General features: G+C 41.9%; 2 protein-coding genes across 6 annotated transcripts in view; both read right to left on the bottom strand.

Annotated features, from left to right (window-relative positions):
* Nucleotides 1-20,327, bottom strand: part of zcchc14 (zinc finger, CCHC domain containing 14) — a 31,300-nt gene extending 10,973 nt beyond the window's left edge. For 4 of the 5 annotated variants that reach the window (XM_030426879.1, XM_030426880.1, XM_030426881.1 and 1 more), the window contains exons 1-7: nucleotides 18,840-20,199; nucleotides 16,318-16,548; nucleotides 6,935-7,178; nucleotides 2,186-2,256; nucleotides 1,954-2,025; nucleotides 1,627-1,694; nucleotides 479-645 (exon numbers count right to left, since the gene is read on the bottom strand). In XM_030426879.1, the coding sequence (XP_030282739.1) occupies nucleotides 479-645; nucleotides 1,627-1,694; nucleotides 1,954-2,025; nucleotides 2,186-2,256; nucleotides 6,935-7,178; nucleotides 16,318-16,548; nucleotides 18,840-19,334 (1,348 nt within the window). In that variant the 5' untranslated portion in view covers nucleotides 19,335-20,199. Of the gene's footprint in view, nucleotides 1-478; nucleotides 646-1,626; nucleotides 1,695-1,953; nucleotides 2,026-2,185; nucleotides 2,257-6,934; nucleotides 7,179-16,317; nucleotides 16,549-18,839 lie in introns of all 5 variants that reach the window. The other variant, XM_030426883.1, reaches the window with a different exon arrangement.
* A 1,177-nt stretch (nucleotides 20,328-21,504) lies between these two features.
* The window catches only part of jph3b (junctophilin 3b), a 56,045-nt gene continuing 52,049 nt past the window's right edge, over nucleotides 21,505-25,500 (bottom strand). The window contains exon 6 of the mRNA XM_030426023.1: nucleotides 21,505-23,928. Coding sequence (XP_030281883.1) covers nucleotides 23,848-23,928 — 81 coding nt within the window. The 3' untranslated portion in view covers nucleotides 21,505-23,847. The remainder of the gene's footprint in view (nucleotides 23,929-25,500) is intronic.

Below are 25,500 nucleotides of genomic sequence, written 5' to 3'. Positions count from 1 at the left end.
CATGCCACGCTGAATTCCCACACCAGACTAAAATAGACCCCATCTGCTCCCTCCAACACCTCCAAAACACAAACTGAAAATCCTGCCTACAGTCTCACCTCTGTCACCTCCTCACTACCACCAACCAACACCTACACCCCTTTTCTTGTCCTTTTCCATCATGTATTTTTTCACTCCACTCTTTCTCTCACCGCCAACTCCAAAATCCAGACATGACATCTTTTATCTTGCCCTTTTTGCCCCTTCCTTCCTTGGCATCTGTATTGCCCACATCTAAGAATAGAGATCTCCTGTTTTATATCCCTGCTGCCCTCTGTAATGTCTTACACAAACTGATTACATCTGCAGTTTAATCATATCTGATTAATTCTGCTATTTATCATCTCTCATTTCTTAACATATGTTTATGAAAGAAACAGAAATGAAATAAAATCAAAATGCAAACTCTCATCAAGAATAAAACAAAATCAAGACTTACTAGAGCTGGAGGTGAACGGGCAGGATGGAGCTACAGGAGCCGTTGGAAGGGAGGAGGGCAAAGGAGGGAGGGAGGCAGGACAGTTGGGTGAGAGAGGCCTGGTGGAGGTGAAGAACAGCTGGACGCTGTGGTGCTGGAGGACATGGCAGGGCAGCGCTGTCAGACACCTGGGTGCAGGCAGAGAGACAGGACAGCAGGGGAACAGGCAGGGGGTCAGACAGACACAGGGAAGCCAAATAAAGTCAACCTATATACTTTGTCCCTTATTTGATAGCCAGACAACCAGAAAACAAGTAGCTGCTGATAGCAAAATGAGGCGATTTTTGTTTGTCATGTGATGTGAAAAAGAAGATCTTCCCTGTCTCTCTCCATTGCCTATACAAGCCCGTACATGATTTGTTTAAAATCGTTTAATGCTGCTGGACTGTGGATTTCTTCGTGAAGCACTCAGATTGGATTTTCTGCAGCAGTCCAAAGGATGTGACTTTATGCACATTCTCAAGAGCCTTGTTTCAGTGCCTCTCTCTGCTCCACTAACAGAGAGCAGCATTTGTTTTGAAACGACTGACTTCTAGCACAACACAGAAGATCCACAGAGCTCCTTTAAATTTGAATATTTTCTGGTTTCTTTACAACCTCATGATAGTAAACAAAATATCTTTGCATTTTGGACAAAAGAAGACATTTTAAGCTGTTATCTTATGGAAATATGTTCATCATTCTATAGATCAAACAACTAATTGATTAACCAAGAAAATGATAATAAAGCAAGAATGAAAAAAGTAATTAGATGCAGCTTTCGTGTCAGTTAACGAACCAAGAAAAAATGAAGAGCATCAAGGAGGAAGACTGTAAGCAAGCAAACATAGACATAAATAATGCAGAGTTTAAATAATTCAAAAATCTGCTTTGCAAATGCCTTATAAGGAACAGTTATAAACTATACATGTAGAATCATTTTCTAACATTAATCATTGACCCAAACTTGATCTGTTGTAAGTAACCATAATCCCTGATGAGCCATTACTGACAGAGCTCAAATAAATACCTTTATTATCTTCAGATGGAGCACACCTCACCACGACTGGACAGAAGCAGACAAACAGTTTTCATAGACAAAAACGTACAGGACATGTTATGTGACTAACCTGGGGTCCAGCTCTATGGACTGAGGGAGGAACGTCTCCACTCCTTCATCAGGAAACGCTTGTGACAGCTTCAAGAGAAAAGTTCATCAATTGAGACATGAAGATTTACAACATAGCTCATTGTGTTATCGCACTTCTATGCTGATGACACCAAGCTTTACATCCCAATAAAACCAGACGAACAGCTTGATACTTTATGTTATTAGGGTCAAGTATCTGTTAAATGGGGGAAAAGAGTGGTTAACTATTTTACTAATTTCGAATGACCTGATGGGTGTATTCTGAGAGTGTTATTATCAGTCAGTGTGTTTCCGTGCTGGTCCTGACCTGGGATAGCAGCTCTGTCACGTCCTGCTGAGTTCTGACAACGGATGACACAAAACCGTCTGACCAGCTTGCCTGAAGGGGGAGTGGAAAGAGAATGAGAAGAGAAAGGTATCAGTGATGGAGTAGAAACCCAGGTGGTGAATACAGGGGGTAAAAACATGAAGAGATGAGCAGAGACATTTTGGAAAAGTGAGCAGGAGTCATGTGTTTTCTGTGTTTACACTGGACCCACCTCAAACATATATTCACTGCTGTCTTCAGACTTGTGTGTCACTCCTCTCAGCACCACCCTCTCAATCAGCGCTGAAAGGGGCACAGATCGTTTCACAGATGATTAACCAGATGACATGTTTGTGACAGTTGCTCTAACACTTCAGTCATTTAGGGATGATTAGTTTAAATGGCCTGGAGGAGTTTAAACTTGGCCTTCTCCCATAAGTGATATATCATATAAGGGCAAAACTAGAAGCTAGAAGTGAAGTGGTTCAATCGGTGTTACTGCAGCGACTGTGATGTGGACTGAAGTGTAGAATCTATTGTTCCACAGCACAGACTGAATCAAGTATACATTGTGAATAAAGGGTTGGTGGGATTGTTGACCTTCTTCAGTGACTTCATGTCGATTATTTTTCAAGGTGCTGAGATGTACTCCCTGTATTATGCTGCTGATTCTCCTTCCCAAGATACATACAGTACATTTTAAATCAACTCAAATCAATTTTATTTATATAGCCCAAAATCGTAATCACATTGCCTCAATGGGCTTTACAATCTGTACAGTGAACGACATCCTCTGTCCTTAGACCCTCCATTTGAGTGAGGAAAAACTTCACATGTTGATGGAAAAAAAAAAAAAAAAAGTACCTGCTGAAAGGTGAAGGAGAGTGCGATAATAATTTGTATCCTACATTTCAGAAAAACAACCTGTTTGATAGAAGTTTCCAACAGTTCTGAATCTCTTTTATTATCTAATTTCTTCGTATCATTATCAATATGTCACTTTTTGTCATTTGCAGTCCAGTTTAAGAAGTGGCGATACTTGTTGTTGCAGTTCATTACTCACCAGTAGGTTTGTTAACTTGAGCTTCTGTCACTATACTCACTGATTGACAGGAACCTAATTTACAGCTATTTTTAATTCAGGTCATTATCAAGCAAAACATTCAGTTGTTCCAGTTTCTTCAATATGAGATTTTGCTGTTTTTGTTTGCTTTATATAACTCTAAATGCAATATGATTGGGTTTTGGTCTGTTGGCTAGACGAAACAAATAATTTGTCATTTTTGGGGGGTATATTCATTACTAAACATTTTAAGAGTGAACAGTATCACAATATATACCATGAGGTGATAGAAATGTCTCTACCTTGTTATGCAGGCAGGCAGTGTTACAAATAGCAGGTCTGTTTTTAGGTCTGTTAATGTTTTTGTATATTTCTTTGCATTAACAGTAAAGTACTTCACTGGATCACGAAATACAAAGAGCCATGTCTGTTTATTTTGTCCATTAACAATTTCTTAATTGATTTCTTCTAAAATGTGTTATGTCAAATCATGTATCAGTACTGGGATATACAATTATACATATCTGAATAGATGAATCGAACTGTATCCCTCTCTAAAAACATTTCAAATTAACAGCTGCTACTTACACCTTCATATTTTCCTGCTTACTCAATTCTACCCACCTTGAGCTTCTTCTTCATCTACCAGTAAGTCAGATTTGAACTGTGAGATCAAAGTGTGAAAGCTCCTTGACTTACTTTTTCATTCAGCCTTAAAGATTTGTCAGGTAACCCCATCGTGTGAACCATACGATACTAACAGTCACTTAGTGACTTTGGAGATCTCTGACTGTGTACACTCACAATGAAGCTGACTGAACATTTTGTCCATCAAATGAGGCAAAACATCTTGGCAGCAACTCTACCACGTACATATATATGCCCTCTAATTTTCTACTTTGTCTGACCGCGCTGCCAAATCGCTCCCAACAGCTGCTACTACACAATTCATTCAGGATGGTGCTCCCCACCTGGGATTCAACCTCTTTCAAATCTTTCTGGTCCAACCTGGAATCTGCCCATCTGCCCATCGGCTGTGTGGAGCTATTTGTATCAAATTTAAAACACTAGTCCTGACATTTAAGATTATTAACCTCTAAGTAATGATTAAGCCCTCGAATGTGGTGCCAAATCCTCTCACTACTGGTTCTGAAATGTCATTTCCACCACAGTCAAATTATCCTCCTACCCTGCCCTCACTCCAACTCATAATATTATTCATTATTATATAATTATTATACATTCAAGTATTATTATGACTTAAGAAAGTGTTTGTTTTTCTAAGAACACTTCTACTTATTTTTGGCAAAAAAAAACACTTGTTTACAATAAATATAGATGCAAGTCTGTCTGTAGTCACACATGAGTGAGGACATACATACAGTATGTCTACCTCTATGTCTGAATGCATGCCTCAGGTGCAGAGGCAAGTTAGGGCCCCTTCACTGCTATTAGATCCATGCCATAACATACAAGGTGAGTTCAAATGTTGTTAATGCTAAATAGATGTAGTGTGTGTGTGTGTGTGTGTGTGTGTGTGTGTGTGTGTATGTGTGTGTGCATATGTGCGTGCGTGCATATGTGCATGTGTGTGTGTGTGTGTGTGTGTGTGTGTGTGTGCAGAAGACCTCCAGGTATTGATTCAGACATATTAGACTCCAAAAGTCTCCATTTGAAACCACATGAGGCGTGCAGGAACAAGCAGCAGGGAGGGGACGACATTAGCGAAGGAGGAGACAAATAACAAGGGGGATCAAGGAGTGAAGAGGGAGGAGTTGCTCATAGAACACACACACGCGTGCACATACACACACACACAAACATCCCTCACCACCTTACTGTGTGCCTGTTGGGCAGCAGCTGTGGAGGGCTCTAAATGCCGCCTGCCATTCACACTAATCTAGGCTGCCACACACACCCACACTCACACACACATGCTGATGAGATGGTCGAAAGAGTTTTGGTTCTAGGAATAGTACTGCATATTGATCAACATCCCTCATGGTGTAGCCTCTGTGTCTTTATGACTTGGCAACTAGAGTTTACGCTTGTGCTAAAAAATCTCATCGTAAAAGCAACACATGAGGTATGGCTCATTGTGCCCGAGGTAACAACACTCTAAACACACACAGGGAAAATGGCAGGGCAAAGTGTGTGCGCCTGTGAGAATGTGTGTGTGCTTCTCTGCATTTGTGTTTTATGTGTTTCTACATGCTGACTGCGACCACATTATGTGTGTGTGTGCTGTATGCTGCTGACAGCTATGTGGTGTGACCATGAGGTAGTAAGAGAGTTGAGTATTGTGTTACAGACAGAGTTAGAGGGCCAAGACAATAACAGACTGGGCTGGAGAGGCTCGCCCCACCTCAAACCGCATACTGTACACCAGCTGGTCACAGGGTGATTGATTTCCAATACATGATAATGGAAGATTTTCAAGGTGATTTCATAATCTTATGAAACCAAATAATGTCTAACCAAATGTCTGTTGTGTAAGAAAGACATTTTGGTATTATTTGGGGGCAATTTTATTAATTAATAATATGATACATTTGCATTGCAAAATATAGTACTATATTGACACCATCTCAAATGACTATTTGTAATATGTAGGGCTGACCCAAACGCTTTGCATTAAAGCATCCACCATTGCCATGGTAAGCAACATCCCAGTCATCCAAACTGAGAAAAGGGCTGTGCTGAGCGTGACCCTGATTCTCCACGCTCCCAACTTCTCAACACACGCTTGCTCCTCAAGACAACCTTTGAGACTTTAGAGGCAAGGACAGTGGCTGCTGACCCTCATTAAACTTAAAATTACAATAAAGGTAAAGTATAAAAGTAGGTAACAAGTTTGATAGTACTCAATGTCAAAGTAACAAATATTCACACGTATTGTGGCTGAAAGGCTTAAAGCCTCAAAGATCTTGGGGGTTTGGTTTCTTTTTGAAAGTCATTTCATAGTGGGGCAGTAATATGTTGGTGATGAGTCAAGTCAAGTCACACAAGTATTAAATAGACTCAGGTGTGTCACCTCAATGTGTGGAGCATGGAGAAGTAATAGGTCTTAATGCAAAAGTAGTATCAAGTTTCTACATATTGCAGAAATAACACAACTAAAAAAAAAAGAGAGAGACGGAGACCAAAACAGAGCAAAAAGGAGAAGGAATATTGGATTTTCATTCATTTCGCACCATGTCTGCTGATTATGTAAACTGGCTTGTTGTATACAGACAGCGTTGTGTTGAGATACTCAGAGATTTGTTTTGACATCCCAGTACACAGGAGGTGAAATGGAAGATTGAGTAGTAAATTCAGCTTAAACTAATTTTAATTATTTGTATTTAATATAATAATGTAATGTAGCAATGCATGAATGAATATGATTTAGCATCACTCAACAAAAAAGTATTTTTTAAGTAAGTTTTAATAGTGACTATTGACGCAGAAGCTTTGGCGATGACTGCCTTGACTGCTCACCCTGAACCTGAAACCACGTGCATCCTTAAGTGACATACTACACGGCAGCTCACACACACACGCACACACACACAAGTTTGTGTGTGTGTGTGTGTGTGTGTGTGCCTTAGGGCAGCATTCTTTGCACTTAGTTTTAGTGTTCAGATGTGCCAGCATGCCACATCTTGTTCAACTGTGCTTAACTGAATGTACAGCATGACACACACGCTTCATGGCGATACACACAGATGGAGGGTGAGGGCCACCCATACATACATCAATATTTCCGTAACATAGCCCATATGAACTATAAATAATACAAGACAAGGAATATCTACGTGTTCTTGAACATTCAAGATCAGAACAGCAAGTGTTCTTCTGGGAGTGATGCAACAATTTTCGAAATTCAGAGTCAATATAAAACCAAGAACTTCTGTAATGACTGCTCCAGTAGCTCACCTTCTCCTGCTTTCCCCTGGAAGTTCTTGGTTGGTGCTGGTGCATCGTGGCCTTGCCCAGCAGGTTGTGGAGGAGGCAGATGAGAAGGAGGTGGTGGTGGAGGAGGTGGAGGGGGAAGAGGAGGAGGTGGAGGAGGGAGGTCTTTTTGAGGAGGGCTGAGCTCTTGGCTGACCGCTTGGTCTCGTCGCCCCATGCTGACCCCTGAGCCCGGCCCAGAGACTACGCCTGTCTCTCTGTTTTGGCTCTGCAGCAAAGGGTTGAGAGGATGTTCAATGAAAGAGAGTTTAACACCACAGAGTAGAGGTCTGAGGTAAGTAAATACAGTGCAGAATGGCATTAACTACTCAGACTCAAGTGCAGCTTGTTCACACGCTGGATGTGCATGCATGTGTGGTATCAATATAACAATGACCTCAAAGTGATACATCTGTGGTTAAAGATAGGTCGACTGCAAAAAGTCAGGTAGTGAATTCTGCATCTACGTCCATGTGAGCACACTGAAACAGTCGCACACAATCCCCCCCGTTGCTCAACCAGTTGCCTTCACAGTCTCACGTGGGCACAAAACACACACAAGACAACACTCAACAACCATCTAGATGAATGTAATTTTTAAGCTCTGTGCTGTCGCTGCTTGTACAAATTCAGACACTAGGCAATGTTCTCTGCCGGGCTGGCACAGGGCTAAAACAAAGTGAGGAGAAAGATCTGGCAGTGCAGAGCAAACCAATATTTAGCTAGGCTCGTCAACCGAGAGCGCGCTTTTATTTATAGCAACGTCCTCGAGGAGCAGTTGTAGGGAGAAAGAGTTGACATCCCAACACACATTTAAACATGGAGCTGCCTGTTACTGTTGAGTAAACTGCGGCTCCAATTTAAATTTGGGTATGATGTGCTTTGCTTAAGAACACTTTGAGGAAAAGTCCCAGATCTCCCACCAGACATCTGTAACTTGGTCCAGGAACTGCAACCTGTCATTTAATACTATTACTACTACTAACTATTGGCATTTCAGAAAAACTTTGAAAACAGGAAGCGACTCTTTTCAAAACTGTGTTAGGTTGTTTCACTCCTGCAGCACAGCTGACTTTGACTTCACAATGAGTCTGATGACTGAATGACACTTCCCCATACTGGTCCTGATGAGTTCAGTCAAATTCTGATGACTGACAGCAGGCCATTCAGCACTTTAATACTTCAAATGTTTATAGTCTCTGCTGTCACAAAACACAAAGAAATAACTGATTCCAAGTGTTATTAGAGTTATAAGGCTGCAATTCCCCTTCAAGTTACAGTATGAATAATGACAATAAAAAGGAGACATTATATATAGCAGTATGGTAGGTATTTCTGAGGGGTAACTATTTCACACACTGTAATGGGTTTAATAGCTAGTAACTGTACATAGAGTAGAATGTTAACACACCACAGTTTGAAGTGCTCTTCAGGTAAAATCCCTGCACTAGTGCTGACACACATACATGGGGTTACAGAACTATTTACATGAATATATACATGTCTTATATATACAGTTGTGCTCATTATGTCACGATTATGGCTGCAGTGTGTGGGTGTTTGTGTTTGTGTTTTTGTGCTTGTGTTTTTTGTCTGCTTGCTCTGCTTGCACTGGAGAGCTGGGCAGAGTTGCGGTCTCTGGATTAATCACACACCGGCAGCAGATCAGCAATCAGAGCCCGCTTAAAAGCCTTGGTCATCGTGCTGCCTGCTGCCAGATGATTTCGTGAACCACACGTGGTATATGGCTCTGTCCTTGTGTTTCTTGGATTACTCAAGTGTTTCCTGTACTGCCACTAATTTCGCTCTATTTCCAGTGTCTTCCGTATGTGCCCTACAACCCACCGCTCCACTCCAGTGAACCACTGCCCCAGCACCTCTGCAGCCCTGCATCTGCCCTGCGCTCCTCTGAGCAGCCTGACACTACACGTCTCCTCAGCCCGGCTGCAGCGCTCCACCTGCCCCGTGCTCCTCCGAGCGGTCCGACCGCTCAGCGCTCCTGCTCCGCCACCAGCACACCATCTGATCTGTGCCCCACGCCGCTCTCTAGCCGCTTCCAGCTCGCTGCCTCACCTGAGTGTTCATTGGTTTCAATAAAGAACCTTAACAACTTGCTCCAGCCTCGAGTCTGCTTTTGGGTCCGACCAGAGTCTCTAGTGTAACACATAAGTTTACATACCCTGGCAGAATTTGTGATTTTTTGGCAATTTTTCAGAGAATATGAATGAATTTCCCTCATGGTTAGTGGTTGGTTGAAGCCATTTATTAACAATTGTGTTTTCTCTTTTTAAATCATAATGACAACAGAAACTACCCAACTTACCCTGATCAGAAGTTTACATTACCTAGTTCATAATACCGTGTATAGCCCCCCTTTAACATCAATGACAGCTTGAAGTCTTTTGTGGTAGTTGTGAATGAGGCACTATATTTTCTCAGATGGTAAAGCTGTCCATTGTTTTTGGCAAAAAGACTCCAGTTTCCATAAATTCTCGGGCTGTGTTGGATGAACTGCACATATGAGATCTCCCCAAAGTGGCCCAATGATATTGAGATCAGGAGACTGAGATGGACACTCCAGAACCTTCACTTATTTCTGCTATAGCCAGTGAAAGGTCGACTTGGCCTTGTGTTTTGGATCATTGTTATGTTGTAACCTCCAAGTATGTCTCATGCGCAGCTTACGGGCTGATGAATGCAAATTTTCCTCAAAAAATGTTCTGATAACATGCTGCATTCATCTTGCCATTAATTTTGACCAAGTTCCCTGTACCTTTGTAGATTACACATCCTTACTCACTTACAGTTTCACAGTAGGAATGGTGTGCTTTTCATCATAGGCCTTGTTGACTCCTGTCCAAATGAAGCTTTTATAGTTGTGGCCAAGAAGTTAAATTTGAGTCTCATCACTCCAAAAAACTTTATTCCAGAAGTTTTGAGGCTGGTCATTGTGCTGTTCATTGTAAGCGGGCTGCTTTGTGCGTAGTAATGGCTTTCTTCTGGCAACTCGACCATGCAGCCCATTTTTCTTCAAGTGCCTCCTTATTGTTCATCTTGAAACAGCCACACCACTTTATTTCAGAGTCCTATATGTCAGCTGAAGTTATTTGTAGGTCTTTCTTTTCATCCCGAACAATTTTCCTGGCAGTTGTGGCTGAACATTTCTACTTGACTGTAGCTTGGTTTCAACAGAATCCCTCATTTTGCACTTCTTAATTAGAGTTTGAACACTGCTGACTGGCATTCTCAATTCCTTGGTTATCGTTTTAGATCCCTTTCCTGTTTCATGAAGTTCAACTATCTTCAAGTTCAACCGATCCTTTGATAATTCTTTTGCTTTAGATAGATAGATAGATAGATAGATAGATAGATAGATAGATAGATAGATAGATAGATAGATAGATAGATAGATAGAATTACTTTAATGATCCCAGACTGGGAAATTATTTTGTTACAGCAGCAGTAGTGTTATTACTCATGGCTCGGAATCCATCAACATCAGTGCAGCACTGGATGAAACGTGCTGGGGTCTGTAAGGAGCCCTGAAACTCACTACTTTTTATACACACACACTGACTACTAGCAGCTAGATCACAGGTGAGGAGGGTTACCTTTAGTAGCTATTTAAACCCCTGTGTGTCAACTTGTGTGTATGTTATCAGCCCAAAACCTCCAGGTTATGTAAACTTTTGATCAGGGTCATTTGGGTAGTTTATGTTTTCATTATGATTTAAAAAGTGCAAACAGAATTACAGAAAATACATGGCTTCGCCCAACAACTAACCATGAGTGAAAGAAAAGCTTTTTTCCTATCATTCATATTCTCTGAAAAAATTGCCCAAAATTCATGTATGTAAACATACATGGGTATGTAAACTTATGAGCACAACTGTATATTATGATTACAAAATTGCATCCGGAACAGTTTATGATCAGTAGATAGCACTCAGTGATCACTGCTACATTATTTCATGACTGGGCCTACTCAGAATTCATGGGTTGCTCTCAACTATGAACCTGTAGAGTTGTGTGACTCCTTCTTACACAATAACAAAATCTGTCCACAGACAAAAAAATATATAAACACGTGGCATATACTCAAAACTGCTTATGTGTCTTAGTCCTCGCTACAAAACTCTCCAGGACCATATCTTGCCATGAGGACACTCGCACACACAGGCACACAAGTTGAAAAACAATAGTATTGTATAGTATAGTATTGCGCCTTGTACTAATATAAAACAAGAGAATCACACTAGCCAGGACGCCCGTCAACATGTTTGATCCATGACTGCTCAGTAGTTATTGCTAGTATTTGTTACTGTATTTGTACATGAGTCAACACCCATCATTGAACTTGGCCTTCATTTTTATCTCAATTACCCACCTGTTTCAAGACTGTATCTTGCACTGTCGTGATGCTATTGCTTTGACAAAATCTGTCGACAGATAAGACAAACACCTGGCAATTTACTGAAAACTGCTTCTGTGGTAGTTCCCGCTACAAGTGTCGCCAGGACCACATTTTGCCATGATGACACACACAGACTCATGAAGTGAAAACATTACCAGCTGACACTGGAGCATTCACACAAACAAATCGCAGCACTTGAAAGCGGACTGAGACCGGTTGTTTAGTCCACACTATATCAGGGCTGCAGCCAATGATAATGTTCATCATGGATTAGTCTGACATAATAAATCAATCAACATCACTTATTACTCATCTAGTTTATGAAAAGTCAAAGATAGCAAAAAAAAAAAAAAATGTGAGTATTGTGTTTATGTCTGTCTGGCTGCAAGTGGCCACAAAAAAAAAATCTTCCAGGGAAAAGGAGTTCATATCACAAGAAAATATTTTAATCCAAACCAAACGTGCTGATCCCTGCAATCATACACACAGCATGAGGCAGTAGATCTGAAAACAATTAAGTGAGCTACTGCCACATCCACATGTTACTTGTCCAACCTGCCAACTCTGTGCTGTCTGCAGATTTTTAGTGAAGGGAAAGAGTCTTACTCTGATGCACTGGAGGCATATGAACTACAAATGGTACTCATGAGAACAACATGAGTCAGATTACAAGGAAGAAGCAGACAAACAAGCAGTGTTGAACTGAAATCACTGAAACTATAAACACATAACACGTGCTGACACCAACTCCTCCTCCCTCTCCTACAAAAGTTAGCTTAACTCTGCTGTTCTCACACTGCCATTGCCTTATAGCACCTCTATACCATTGCGTCGTGTTGCAAAATCTCGCTGGAGAAAATGTAACTCAACCATCTTTCCTCGGCAGTGACTCGGCATCCAGCTGCTTTGTGTTAAAATAAACTCATGCACGTTGCCCTAAACTCTGGAGGACGAGGAGACTGCAGTGGCCAGAGCAGCACTCTGTCTCTTGAAAAGTCTGTCTCTTGTGCAGTGGTGGAAAGTCATTCAGAAAATACAACTTTTACTCAATTATAGTTCAGAGGACACTATTGTACCTTTTATTCCACTACCTCTATCTCACAGCTGCAGTTACTGGTTACTTTTAAGATTAAAATCATGCTGAGTAAACATGTGATGATGAGCTTATAAAATATAGTTCAGTCTCCCAATAGTATACAGAGCAGTTCAAAGTTACCTCGAACTTCTGCTATAACATTAAAATACTGATTAGATGTAGTAGAAAGGTCTTCTTTAAAAAGAAGCAACAACACATTCTTCATCATACAAATAAAAAGTAAAGCTCATGAACAATAAAACCCTTGCTCTATTCAGTGCACTTCACGGTCTAGCTGTTACAGCTTTACTTCATCTCGTATGACCAGTGCCTTAAGGTGACTAATGTTAGCTGATGTTTGCAAACTTCTGAGTTATCACTGTTTAACTCACATTACTGAGTCAGTGACACTGACTCGATGACTCACCTGTTTTTGTTCTACGGTTACACTAGCACGTGTTTTTACGTAAGTAAAACAAGAATGAAATGCAGAAGACATATTTGGTGTTTCCTGCTCGTCGTCTGATCTGCTGGCTGTTGTTAATGTGACCCATACTGCAACCAAATTACTCTGGAGAATCTTGAGAAAAAGTCAAACGTGTCATTGCCCTTAAATGCACTCGCCTACAAAATCCCCCTAATCATTCTTAACTGACTTATTATCTCCACATAGAGCTACTCAAGTTTTCATGTGAAAATTCCTTTTATTTTCCATGCAATATTGTAGAACAGCAAAATATTGCTGTACAGCATCGTACAAACTCAGCTAACTTTGTTTGGTGTGAGTCTATCAAAGCCCTTCCTCTTTGACAAAGTCTGCTGAGAATAGAAATAATGCTGATGAAAGCTGAGAGAGTGAGGCAAAACAGTAAAGTTTTGAAACATGCAACTAAAACAAACAGCTAAAAGAGACAAAAAAGCAGAGCATGTTAAACCTTTTAGTTAAGATGAAAACACTGATTTCTGCAGCTCTGAGTTAAGTTCTTTTTACTTTTACGTTTACTTTTTTTCACAACTGATTACTGATTACTTATTTCGGTTACACTCCCTTCAGCCTACTAACGCTGTGGCTACTGTTAACCCTTCTACAATAGAGATACACACTATCACGACCTTGAGTGAATATTGTTTCAAAAATGCATCTACAGTAGGTGACAGAAGGCCTGGCTTTAACCTTCTCTACTGTACATAAAGTATATGACTGCTCTGGTTTACAGTGAAACCCTGTTATTGCCTGCAGAGCGCTGAGGGAAGTAAAGAGAGTCAGAGAGGGAGAGAGAGTGAGAGCATTTATAACTTCCTGGGGATTCACTGGAGACACACACACATGCACACATTCACAGTTGCACACACACACTCACAGTTGCACACACACACACACACACACACACACACAGTTGCACACACTTACACACACACACATACACACACACCACAGAGGGTTGATTTCAGCATACAGAAATGTGCTGACCTGCACTAAGCAGGAGCCAAGGGCAACAAAACACTAAATACAAACGCTCCTCTCTGAGCTGGGTACTTTCCCTTCACTGCTCACACATGTTTAAACAGTGTGCCTGTCTGCTTCTGTGTGACCATTTAAGAGTGTGTTTAAGTCTGTGAGAAGGACGGGAATGAAATACCCAAAGTCTAGTTTCTTTATCTTTCTCGTCACATCTCTCTTTATCCCACTGGCATTAATAGAGCATAAGATTCTTTCTCCTCTCAAAGTCCATATTCGTGTCTAAATAATCCCTCTTCAGCTGTCTGCAGGGTGATCCCACATGTTACTGTAACAGAGGGTTAATGAACCACTCAGCTCTCTGCATCACCGGGAAATCCCCTCCTTTCTCTCCCCCTATTATATCCACCTTTACTTACGACACATCCAGGCAGAGTGACCACAATTGGCTGTAAACAATCTTCTTCTTCCTGTCCTCCTCTATCATAAATATTTGGACATTTCTGGTTGACCACTGATGGTGTTGTTAGAGGATTGTATTTTTTTTTTTACAAGAAGAGGGCCTGTCTTCCCATTTCAAAACATTTATCACATGACAGGGATCACCAGAAAGAGGGTTGGTGGTTCAAACTCCACATCCAGCTCCACTAACATTAGACCAGTCATTAAACTGGTCATAAAAAGGTGAAAGTCAAGGAAGTCGAAACAGGGAATTTATGATCTTGACAACACGTCACTGTCGCCTCCACCCAGTAGGTTATGTTTTCATCCATGTCTGTTTGTTGGTTGGTTTCTTGGTTGGTTTGTGAGCAGGATTATACAAAAACTACTGATTTCCTTTAAACTTAGATGAAGGATGGGTCTCGGCCCAGAATGTACCCCATCAACTTTTGGTGCAGATTAGAATAAATGGACGGATCCAGGACTTTTTTCTCACTCACATTTTTTCTCACTGTCTTCAAGTCACCATAATACCATAACATTGTCTCCATAAAATAGAGATCAATTAATGGGTTGATGTCAAGTATTTTTCATTGGGACTGGTTGGATGTGACATCTTTTTATAGGATGAACAAAAGACTGAATTTTGATAATAATTTCTGAGTATTTTGTGTATGGTTCAATATATGCACATTAGACCGTGGAATTGATCTAAAATGGTTATGGCATTTTTCATTTTAGCTTGACTTTAGCACCTTCTCCTTTTTTTAAATCAACCTACCATGTTTCACACAATACAATGGAGATCATGTTTCCATCTGCAATGTTTTCTTATACTGGTGTTACAGATCTGGTGAGCGTAAATTATGGCTCAGCAGTTATGGGTGGTTTAAAATGTAGAGTGATGCAGGGTTACAGAGTTTGATAATGGATCAGGTTTGACTGATTTAAAGGGGACTGTGGGCCTTGGTGGAAATGTGCGCTCTACTGAGTGCCATTTTAGTTTAGAGTCCCACATGTTCTTTGACATGTTTGATACACCCGGTTGTACACCTGTGCACACACATATACAATTACAGCTCACTGCGTATAAGGGTTAATGTATACCCTGTATGTTTTATGTATGACACCACAGCACACCATATTCATCACATATCATACAGTATGTTCACTTTGCATATAGTTTGTTTTTCTCACTAGCTGTTAAATCTGGGCCAAAATACTGCAAATATCAAGGTCAGGAAAACACCTAACTGAGTGCTGCTTGCGCTGGTCGTTGCATCGTAAGAAATAATGGATCAATAATGTACACACTTGTAGTTTAACAAATGTGTTGTTTTAGTTGAAAAGATTATCATTTAAAAAATGTGTAATATGAACTCTTTATATCAAAATGATATAATTATCAATAAAAGAAAATAAAGATATAATATGTAACATCTCTACATTAAAGTATATTAAAAAAAAAAAACATCCTTTGTTATTTGTTTTGTTTAGCTGTGTACTAACATTATCCTAAATGTTTTCAACAATGATCAAACCCAGAGAAATCCATAAACTGTATGGATCAAGTTACCTACATTTCATTTGGTCAGATCAGACAAGTTGTGTGCATAAATGACTACTCGCAGCACGAATAAAACTTCTTGTTAAAACTACCTCTTTTGTTTGACTGCGGGGCCTCAAGCAGAAAAAAATTCACATTGTTAATTTAAATCCAGTTTCAATCCCAAAATAATACAGCTAAAATTACTATCATACATTGATAAAATTCAAATTTCACTTGCAGAAAACTTTAAGTTTGAAAAACATCAAATGGATATATAACAATGGATGAGGAATCCAAACATACAAATGTATACTACACTTTGCACACACTCCCTGTTAGAATGACACTGCTATGACCCATCAGTGAAATCCTTTCAATGGAAACACATCTATTTAATTGCCCACTAAAGTCTGGCTGTGATGCTCCCTACCTTGTGCCAGCAGGTGCAATGTGTGTGGCAGGGTTTGCAGGCCGACAGAGGCAGGTACGCAGCGCTGGCATCAGGCAGGGAGCAGGCAGCGGGGGACAAAGAGGCCAGAGGCAGGGACATAGTCTGATGGTGATAGAGGTGATGTCGCTGAGCATAACAAACGGCGGCTCGATCTCCGACAGGGCCCGCTGCTTGAGCCTCCCCCCCTCCACCTCCTCCTCCACTGCTCACCTGCAACATGTTTCGAAAGATGCCGGAATCAGAAACAGAGCAAGATGTGACAGATGGGTCGTCCCCTTTTCTGTTTATGTCTACTCTTTTTTAATCAAGGTTGAGACAAGAAAGATCTCTTGCTGCCTTGTGCAGTGTAGTGACAGAAGCGTGAATTTTAGAGACGGCCAATAAATCTTAGAAGAGTCCAAATTTGATGTTGTAGCCTACGAGAGAGCAAAGATGATGCGAAAGCAGCAGAGCACATTTGTGAAAATTAAAGTTGCAGGGTTCTCCCCAGACGGTGGAACAGCGGCGCTGCGCCGCTATACCGCTAGGTCAGCGCCGCTATACTCCGTGCGTAACGGTGACGAGCGTCCGTCCGTCCGCCCCCTGGTTGACGGCTAGGAGCTCCTGGCTGACGGCAATGAGTGTCCGTCCATCCCCCGGCTGATGGAGTTGATGACCGTCTGTCTGTCCGTCTGTGCCCCCCCCCCCCCCCCGGGACGGAGGTTGACAAGCGTTCGCACTCCCCCCCCGCCCCCCGAAAAGACGGTGCGCCGCTACACTAAAAATTTCTGGGGAGAACCCTGAGTTGTAAATACTTTCCGTTGCCTCAAACAGGGTTCACACATTTAATCGTAGTTCACACACCATATAATTCTATACTTCACACTGTTATATGTGATGTGCAAAAACTAATATATTCTGTTCTGTTCAAAGAAATGTAAATCATGTCCTGCCTGATGATGCTACTTATGTTTGGTTTCAATTAAAAATCCAAGTCCACCTTTTTGAGAGGTGTGGTGCTACGTAAAACTACTGTCACCATCAATTATAGATTATGAAGTTAATGAAGAGCGATTGTCTTATCAGTGTTATAATAGCTGGGGACACTGAGAGCCAAAACAGACAACATCTCTACAAGCAGGGGAAGTACCAAACATGTCACAAGTTAAATATCTATCAGTTATCATAAAATTAGGGAACACTGTATAATTATTTGGTGACAAACCAATGTTAGGTTTGGTTTTGAGCTGTGTCTCCAGAACCAATGGAGCATGGGGATTAAACGTTAGATATGAATCACTGTTCCAATGTTTGCCAAACATGGAGTAGATGTAGCCTGTTTATTTTAGTTGTTTCTTGATATTTTCTTATGATAGACTAAACAAGGCAGCACTGAGAGCCATTAAATTAGATTTGGTGACAGATGCATGACATAACTAATTTATCAAAGAAGCCATCAAGATGATTGGTTTAAAAATGCATAAATCGATCTTTAGAATATATACATAAATATATTTTTGGTTTGATCTCAGCTGTGGTCGACGTTGTAAACTCCTGCATGCCAAAGCATGTCATTTCTATGTTCACCACTGAATAACACATGACTGAGGCAGCCTGTCATTGACAGTCTCACCTGTAATTTTGGTGTATAGATAACATGTCAGTGTAATGTTCTGCTCTTTAAAATATTTCCTCTGTCAACCACCTAGAGACCCTAAAATTAGTTTCAATTTCACCTGCTGTTATGACTTTTCCTTTCCTCTGAGCAGGTGAACAGCTCACCTGTGGCCAGGGGCCTGATGGATGGCCTTGATGTGGTGATAACTCAGAGCACCCCGCACTGGTTAACAATGCCCAGTGGTCTGAATTTATGGGACTCTTTCATCCTGAAGAAGGCATTATGTCAGAGAGATGTGGATTCATAGCATAGCAACAGCCAGCAGCAGCATGTAGTCATCTCACCTGCTTTATGAGCTCTTTAATCCAACCTGGGTTACCACCACATGTTCTCAGTCAGCCAGTGAGTAGGACTTTTACTACGTTTTGTTTTATTGTTTATGCCATATACACTCATAAGATTATAATGCCATGAAAACACATATCTCTATGTTACACTTTTATCACCTGGTACAGTCTGCGCCCCTGTACTAGTATTTGTGTAAAACAAAGCCTGTGTTGGATAATTTAAATGCTGAGAAGGTGTAATTTCATGTAACAAATAAGAGAAGAAGTTAAGGTACATATGTGTCTCAGGAGTTTCTCCTAAGGTACATTATGTACTTTCCAAAAGTTGATTGACCTCACTTTTACATTTACATAAAAAGTATTTTCTTCTCTAACGAATGTAATTTACTAGTAGTACCATTATTTCACACGCAGAATATTTTTCACTTAGAAAAATGTGGTGGTCTGATAGGGGTTGAGTTATTTTTAGATCTCATTAAGTGCAGTCGGTCACCTGGGGCCCTGTGAAGTTCATGTATGAACGTTCAGTGGCTCTCCACTTGGAGCATCCTTCTCACCTGCAGGATGCCCTGGATCTGGCCGAGCTGCTGCCTCAGCACCTGCTTCTGGTGGAAGCTGAAGGCCGGGTGGTGAGAGGCCATGGTGAACAGTAATAGGAATTGCTCCTCCGTCCTCCCGTCGTTCAGCGCCAGGCCGTAGTTATTGATGACCGTGTCTATGTGAGTCAGGGTCCGGTACAAGACCCCCGCTGCCTCCCTGTTGTCCGAGCCCAGCAGGGCGAGGGAAACCAGCAGTTTGCTGCGCACCACCTCGTCCGTGATGTTGGTGAGGCCCGAGAGGTCGGTGGGGTTGTTGGCTTTGATCTCCGCATCCCGGAGGGAGTGGTAGTCCTTGCGGGCCAGGTCCTCCAGGCAGGAGCCGAGGAAGCGGAGCTCGATGGGAACGCAGAGGTCCAGAAGGCCGCATAGGAACTCTGCTCTCTGTGCTGAGGTTAGGGAGGAGAACCAGCGGTACACCCCCTCCCTCTGGACACAGCTCCGGCTCTCCACCATCCTCACACCACCAACCCAACTCAACTTGAACTTACTTGTGTGGACAACGTGTGGAAGTAAAATGGCAGACTTTCAGCTGAAAGTAAACTTCACAACAAAGGGAGCGTGTCTGTGCGTGCGTAAATGCGCAGGCGCGCGTGAGCAGCTTTACTATCCTAAAGTCAGAGCTCATTAATCAACACGAAGTCAAACCAGTGAGTGACGCTGTGTCTCACCTCAGTCCCACTGTCTGTGGCTATAGCAGTGAAATAAAACAAACAACAGTTGTTCCCTGTGTTGGCGGGCCAGCAGCGACAGAGCAGCAGGCCTTTCCGAACCATAATCTCCCAAATCGCCTCATATGAAAAGTGGTCTGGTTTTGGTTGAGCAAGCAGCACGACAGCCAGGAGCCCCTCCGCTCCGCCGCGTCCCTCCCCGCCAGTCGGACCGCTGCCCCCCCTCACGCTACTGAGAGAGCTCGTGCAGAATGGCAAGGAGTATCAAAACACACCGTCCCATTCAAGGAGACGCTGAGCCGGACAGAAACTTTGCCGCCCCGCTCTCCTGTCCCATAACGAACCCGTCCTGTACAGCTGTTCCTCCGTCCTCATGGTTTTCCACAACTTCTGCGAGGAGCCGACGGCTTAAGTCCTAAACGCGAGCAAGACTGTGCTTGCGTTAAAGTTTAAGAACAAAATTAGTGAGACTTGAAGCTGCTGCTGCTGCTGCCGCCACTGGAATTAACATTATAACATGTTCAAGACATTACCTCGTCAATAGCCGCAGTGGGATTAGAAAATAGCAGATACTCGAGGTTTTGTCCGGTGTCCATGAATGAATTCCGTGCAAAATACAGTTGTACGCTCCCTGAATTCTGCTATGAGTCTTGAAATGCAGAAGAAAAAAAAAAAAAGCAGCTGTGTATGACATTATCCCAACTCTGGTAGCAAGATCAGCCCCTCGTATGGAAATGTGTCCTCTGATTGGCTGCGAGCCCCGTCTGTATTCGAAATCTCGCTCGTGATTGGCTCCGAGGGATATCCGCTGCCCTGCTATTTCACATCTTTTTCTCATGCGCTCATACATAACTGAGCTCAGTTACCGGAGCTTTAAAGTGCCAGATACACGTTAAAATGATGGATTTGGCACGATAGTCTCAGCGTAAAAAAAGTTCTGGTCTACTACTAATGGAGTTTTTATTTTTAGTATCGTTACTACTTGAGTTTAAGAAGTTAGCTAGCCTTCTCAGACATGATAGCAACGGACATACTTTAATCAAACAAAAGGGAAACTCGTGGGGGAAAAAAAGTGAGCTAGCAAGACGGTCACCACTGAATAATACAAAAACAAACACATACAGATGTCGAAATATTTACGACTAGTGTAATTACCAGTTTTGATCAACCATAAATAGGAAAAGTCACATTTAAAGGCACAGCAATGAGTATTAAAGGGTTGTGTATAGAAATATACTGTAGTTTTGGCGATGGATGAAAGATGTGGTCGCTTAATTTCATGTCAGACCGGCTGGAGATTCACTCAAGCCGCTGTAAAGATGGACATACTTCGTGTCGTACATGGCAGCAGCGATAATACCTATTATGTTTATAGTTATTTAGTATCTTAATTCCTCAGTGTCTTTCTATGACCCCTTGATGCTCCAGTTTTGTAGTTCATATATAGGACCAGAGGATGGCGCCAGACGTCCATGTTGATACCTTGATGCAGAGGCACACTTTGCTGATGGACCTGCTGTTGCATCCATCATGACGCCTTACCATACATGCCTCGTCACAGATGATAAAAACATCACACACTAAAATTCCTTTATAAATGTTGATTAGACACAGTTTTAAATGACTTAATATGTATTAGCTCTTGCTTCCCCCCCACCTCTGTCCTTCTCTAGTGTCTCCTCCTCTCCACCAAAACAGCCTCCCTCCATCCTCCCTCTCATTGACAACATTGGTCTCAGAAGGTAAACCCCGCCTCCAAACACAGACCCCGCCCCTTCAGTGACGGAGGAAAATTCAGTTAAGGTTTCTATAGCAACCATTCCCCTCCCTTTGGGGCCTGTACCACTCCCTCCCTGCATCAGGGATGCTGCCTGCTAACACACACTAGGAAAGTATGAAAACACAACATAGCAACACAAAGAGAGAGAAATTATTAAAAACACAAGAGCCAAGAGTCATTTTCTTTCAAACACTTTCATTATTTTCTCCACATAACTCAAAAACAAAACAGAGTAATTCCCAGAAACATAAAGAAAGAAAGAAAGAAAGAAAGAAAGAAAGAAAGAAAGGAGAGTCAAACTATAGAGAGAGAGCTTGGCATGCTGTAGCATGCTGCGGACTAACAGGGTGGCGCAGGGCATCGTCACCAGGCTGATGGCATACAGCAGAGCTTCAGTCTGGGACCCAAATGAAAGGAAAATATATTGTTCTGCCTCTCGGGGTGCAGGCACATTAGACTGTACTCTTGTAATATTGTGGGGAAACACCGGAAATGAGCCTACGGCCGAGTTTGAGTTCCAATCCGTAGTTTGAGAAACGCTGTTGGACAGAAAAAACAACAGCGAGCCTTCCTGCCCTCTGGAAGTTGTTACCGATGGCAGCAGGCTCAGCCACCCCATCACGTGGAAGAAGGAGGATGCACACACATTTTCAGACACTCTGATGTGCGTTCATGTGAATACATGCAAACAAACACAGAGGCTGGTTTGCCAGATGGGTTTGACAAACACACACACACACACACATACACACAAAGGGTGTCTTCACTGGACTATAAAAATAGACAAATTGTGACTGATATTTGTGACTGCACTTTAGTTTGTGTGTTTATCATTCAGGGTCTTGAGTCGGTGGAGGAGAGGCTGAGGAATGGAGACGTTAAATCCTGACCTTGATCATGGCCACTGTTTGCTTCTACTACAACAGTCTTGCATCATTTCACTAAAATCCTTTCAGAGGAAGTTCTTGTCAGGCTGCTTGGAGTATCACTTGGCTCCGCATAGGGGTTTAATTTAACCTGGAAAAGATAGATATCAGTCCATAAAAGACATTTGGACTCTAAAGTTTAATCATCAGTGCCAAACAGACTTCTTTCCAGATGCTGCTCTTATCAAAACTTAACATGTCGCATGTGCTTCTGAAGCTTCTTCCACTTTCAGTTTCAATGCACAACTAAGATATTACAGTACATATGCATGCATTGTTGTACTTTTATCAATTTGGGCTACAAAAGCAAAGCAAGTGGCGACTAGGATTTTTTTCAGACATCTTGCAAGTATAGTATAAAAGATGTAGTAATTGTTTTGTCAGGTTAAGTTTTGATAGAAGCAGTAGGAGACACTGATGTATCAATATGAATATTTTTGCTGTTGCACATCCAGGCTTTTCTTCAGTGAATGCAGCACCACCTCTGAATACCTCCGCTAGTGGTACAGTAGGCGCATGGCTTTGCCAAGGACAGTCTTTCTTGAACTCCCACCAACTCAGAGGAAGCTCCATCCTCTGACTGGTGTGTGTGGAGGTGGGAGAGAGTAGGAGGGAGAAATGGAGAGAGAGCACAGCTGTCAGCTGATGCTAGAAGGCTAGATGTGGATGAGCAGTGACTGTGTCCTCATGAGATGCTCTGGTAAAGTTCATGAACAGCATGAAAGGCCACTGAGCTACTTGGAGACCACACATGCACGCACAGACACACACACACATTCACACACACACATACACATGTTCTCAATTTCAGCATGAGACAAAGAATGAGAGGAGACAGGTATCAGAGTGGGGTCTGATGAATGAGAGGGACAGGGAGCTATCAGCCATTATGCAGGAAGCACACACTCACCAGCTCTGAGTCTTACATAAAAACACATACACACACACACACACACACAGGGACACACACCTTTAGCCATCAGTAACAACACCTGGGCAGGTGGAGGAACCAAAAGGCAGGAGTTGTATAAAGAGGGGTGGAGGGTTACAAAATAAAGTATATATCCATCAACATATTGTACATGAGAGAAAATGTTAATAAATAAATTATAAGTTACAAATCTGTTGAAAACTATGATTTGAAGATGAAAAAGTCTGTCTCTACAGTCCTGTCTGCAGACAGTGGAAGCAGACATCTTGCTGTAATGCCAGCTGCAGCTCTTATGGCCTGGGGATCAGACCGGTTCAGCCCATTTGAGTCCATATGTGAACTACTTAAGCTCACTTAAGTCCAGTCCCTGGACTATGTTATCTCCCTGTAGCCCAGTCATCTGGACTGTCTCACCCCTATGCCGTCCATTTCTTTTGGCTACGCAGTACAGCATCTCTGGACCAAGCTCAGCTGAGGTTAGACCAGGTTTGCCGCCTTTAGCCAAAAATGATGCCGTAGCCCTCCTGGGTCCTAGTCCTCCGTCAGCCGGGTGCAGTCCTCTAGGCAGGAACACGAAGGAGCAGCAGATTTTGTCGTAATACTCATATGAATTTATAGTTGTTGTAGCATAGATAGGCCGACTCTGAAAGCGATGCTGTCTTTAAATAAAAAAGTGGATAAACAAAATAGCCACTCCAATGTTGAGCAGAATCACCATGACAACGAGGATAGAGCTGTAGGCCTGCGTGGGAGAGAGAGAGAGAAAGAAAGGGGGAGAGTGTCAATAATAAGGACACACACACCTGCTAATGCAATCAAATCCACACAGTCATATTTATGTCTTTACCTAACAGCCAAGAAAGCTTTCATTACCACAGTTGGTCGTTAATACGCCAGTAGATTCAGTGTCAGGGGAACCTCAAACCTGCAGACCAACCTGCTGTCCAGTGTGGGTGGTAGAGGCTTTGCTTTAACGCAGTTTAAAGGTCCAAACTACAATTTTTAACATAAAAGCGTATTGTTCTCCACGTTTTCATCAGTGTATTCGTATGAACTTGTTGAACTGTTGCTTTTTAAATAATTTTTAACATTTATTCAAACTTGCATAACTGCACGCTCATCCCACTGCTGTCAGGGGAATTGTGCTAACTGTCACTTCAGTTGGATCTGGCTCTTTTAGTGGGTCAGAAAATCCCACAGCCCTGGGGTTTATAGAACCTTTTCAAAAAAATTCAGATGAACTCAAACACTTGGGTGCCAGGTTCAATACAATGCTCTGACATTTTGAAGATGCCAGGTTTTCACCTGACATCAGTAATATTCCCCTGTACTAAATAATGTTGATACCGGCTTTCAGTGCCGCTGTGTGATGCTAAAACGAACAAATTCAGAGCTTTTTTCTGAGTCAATTTCAGCCGCAGTGACTGATGTTCTCTTCAGATGTGTGGAAGAAAAACCCACTTGTTTTTCTCAGTATTGGGTACACTCACAAATCAGCCTACGTTACCAATCCTCACTCTACCTTGTCCATATTCCTTTAGAAACAGTATGTAAGCAGCAACTTTAAAATGTGTTTCTATGGCAAAACCAGCGTGACCAATGATTCACAGTTACAAATAGGATTTTATAGAGCTGATATTATCGGCAGCCATCGTCTCTCACAGATAAATCAGTATCAGTGTCTGTTTTGTCCGATATGCGCCAATATCAAAACACTTTTTAAGAGAATATAATGCATAAAAATATATCGTATTATACTTTATTATTATTTATTATTTCATGAAATTCCCAGTTAAGTTTACTGTTTCAGTGCACTGATGTCATTTCAGAGGATAAAGTCTTTGTCATAAGTGTTACAGAACTTAATTTGAGGGATTTGAGGGATATGTGTGTACAGCGGGTGGATGGGTCTTAAAGATATGGGCCCGTACTTGTCCAGTGCCCGCCTAAATGACCAGGAGAACTTTTCTAACTTATATTTTTTAATAAATGAAATTAACATTTAATTACACAACAAACACATATTTTCTTCTTTTTCATTAAAAGTCAAAGACAGCTTTCATTCAGCCACTATCATGTTTAGTGTGGATTGATTCAACAGGCCATTGTGCGTGACCCAGCACTGTAGCCCACACAGGCATATCACGTTAGAGAGGTGAAGCAGTGGGCATAAGCAGTGGGTGAAGCTGAGGATAGGTAGGCGACAACGATCACACTGGTTTAATGACCAGAACAATGAACATTTTAATGTTTAGAACTAAACTATCATCTTATAGACGGCACCTTGCATGGCAGCCACCGCCATCAGTGTATG

The sequence above is a fragment of the Sparus aurata genome, chromosome 8 (assembly GCF_900880675.1).
Source record: "Sparus aurata chromosome 8, fSpaAur1.1, whole genome shotgun sequence".
NCBI lineage: Eukaryota > Metazoa > Chordata > Actinopteri > Spariformes > Sparidae > Sparus > Sparus aurata.
This window is presented reverse-complemented; position numbering and strand designations above follow the sequence as displayed.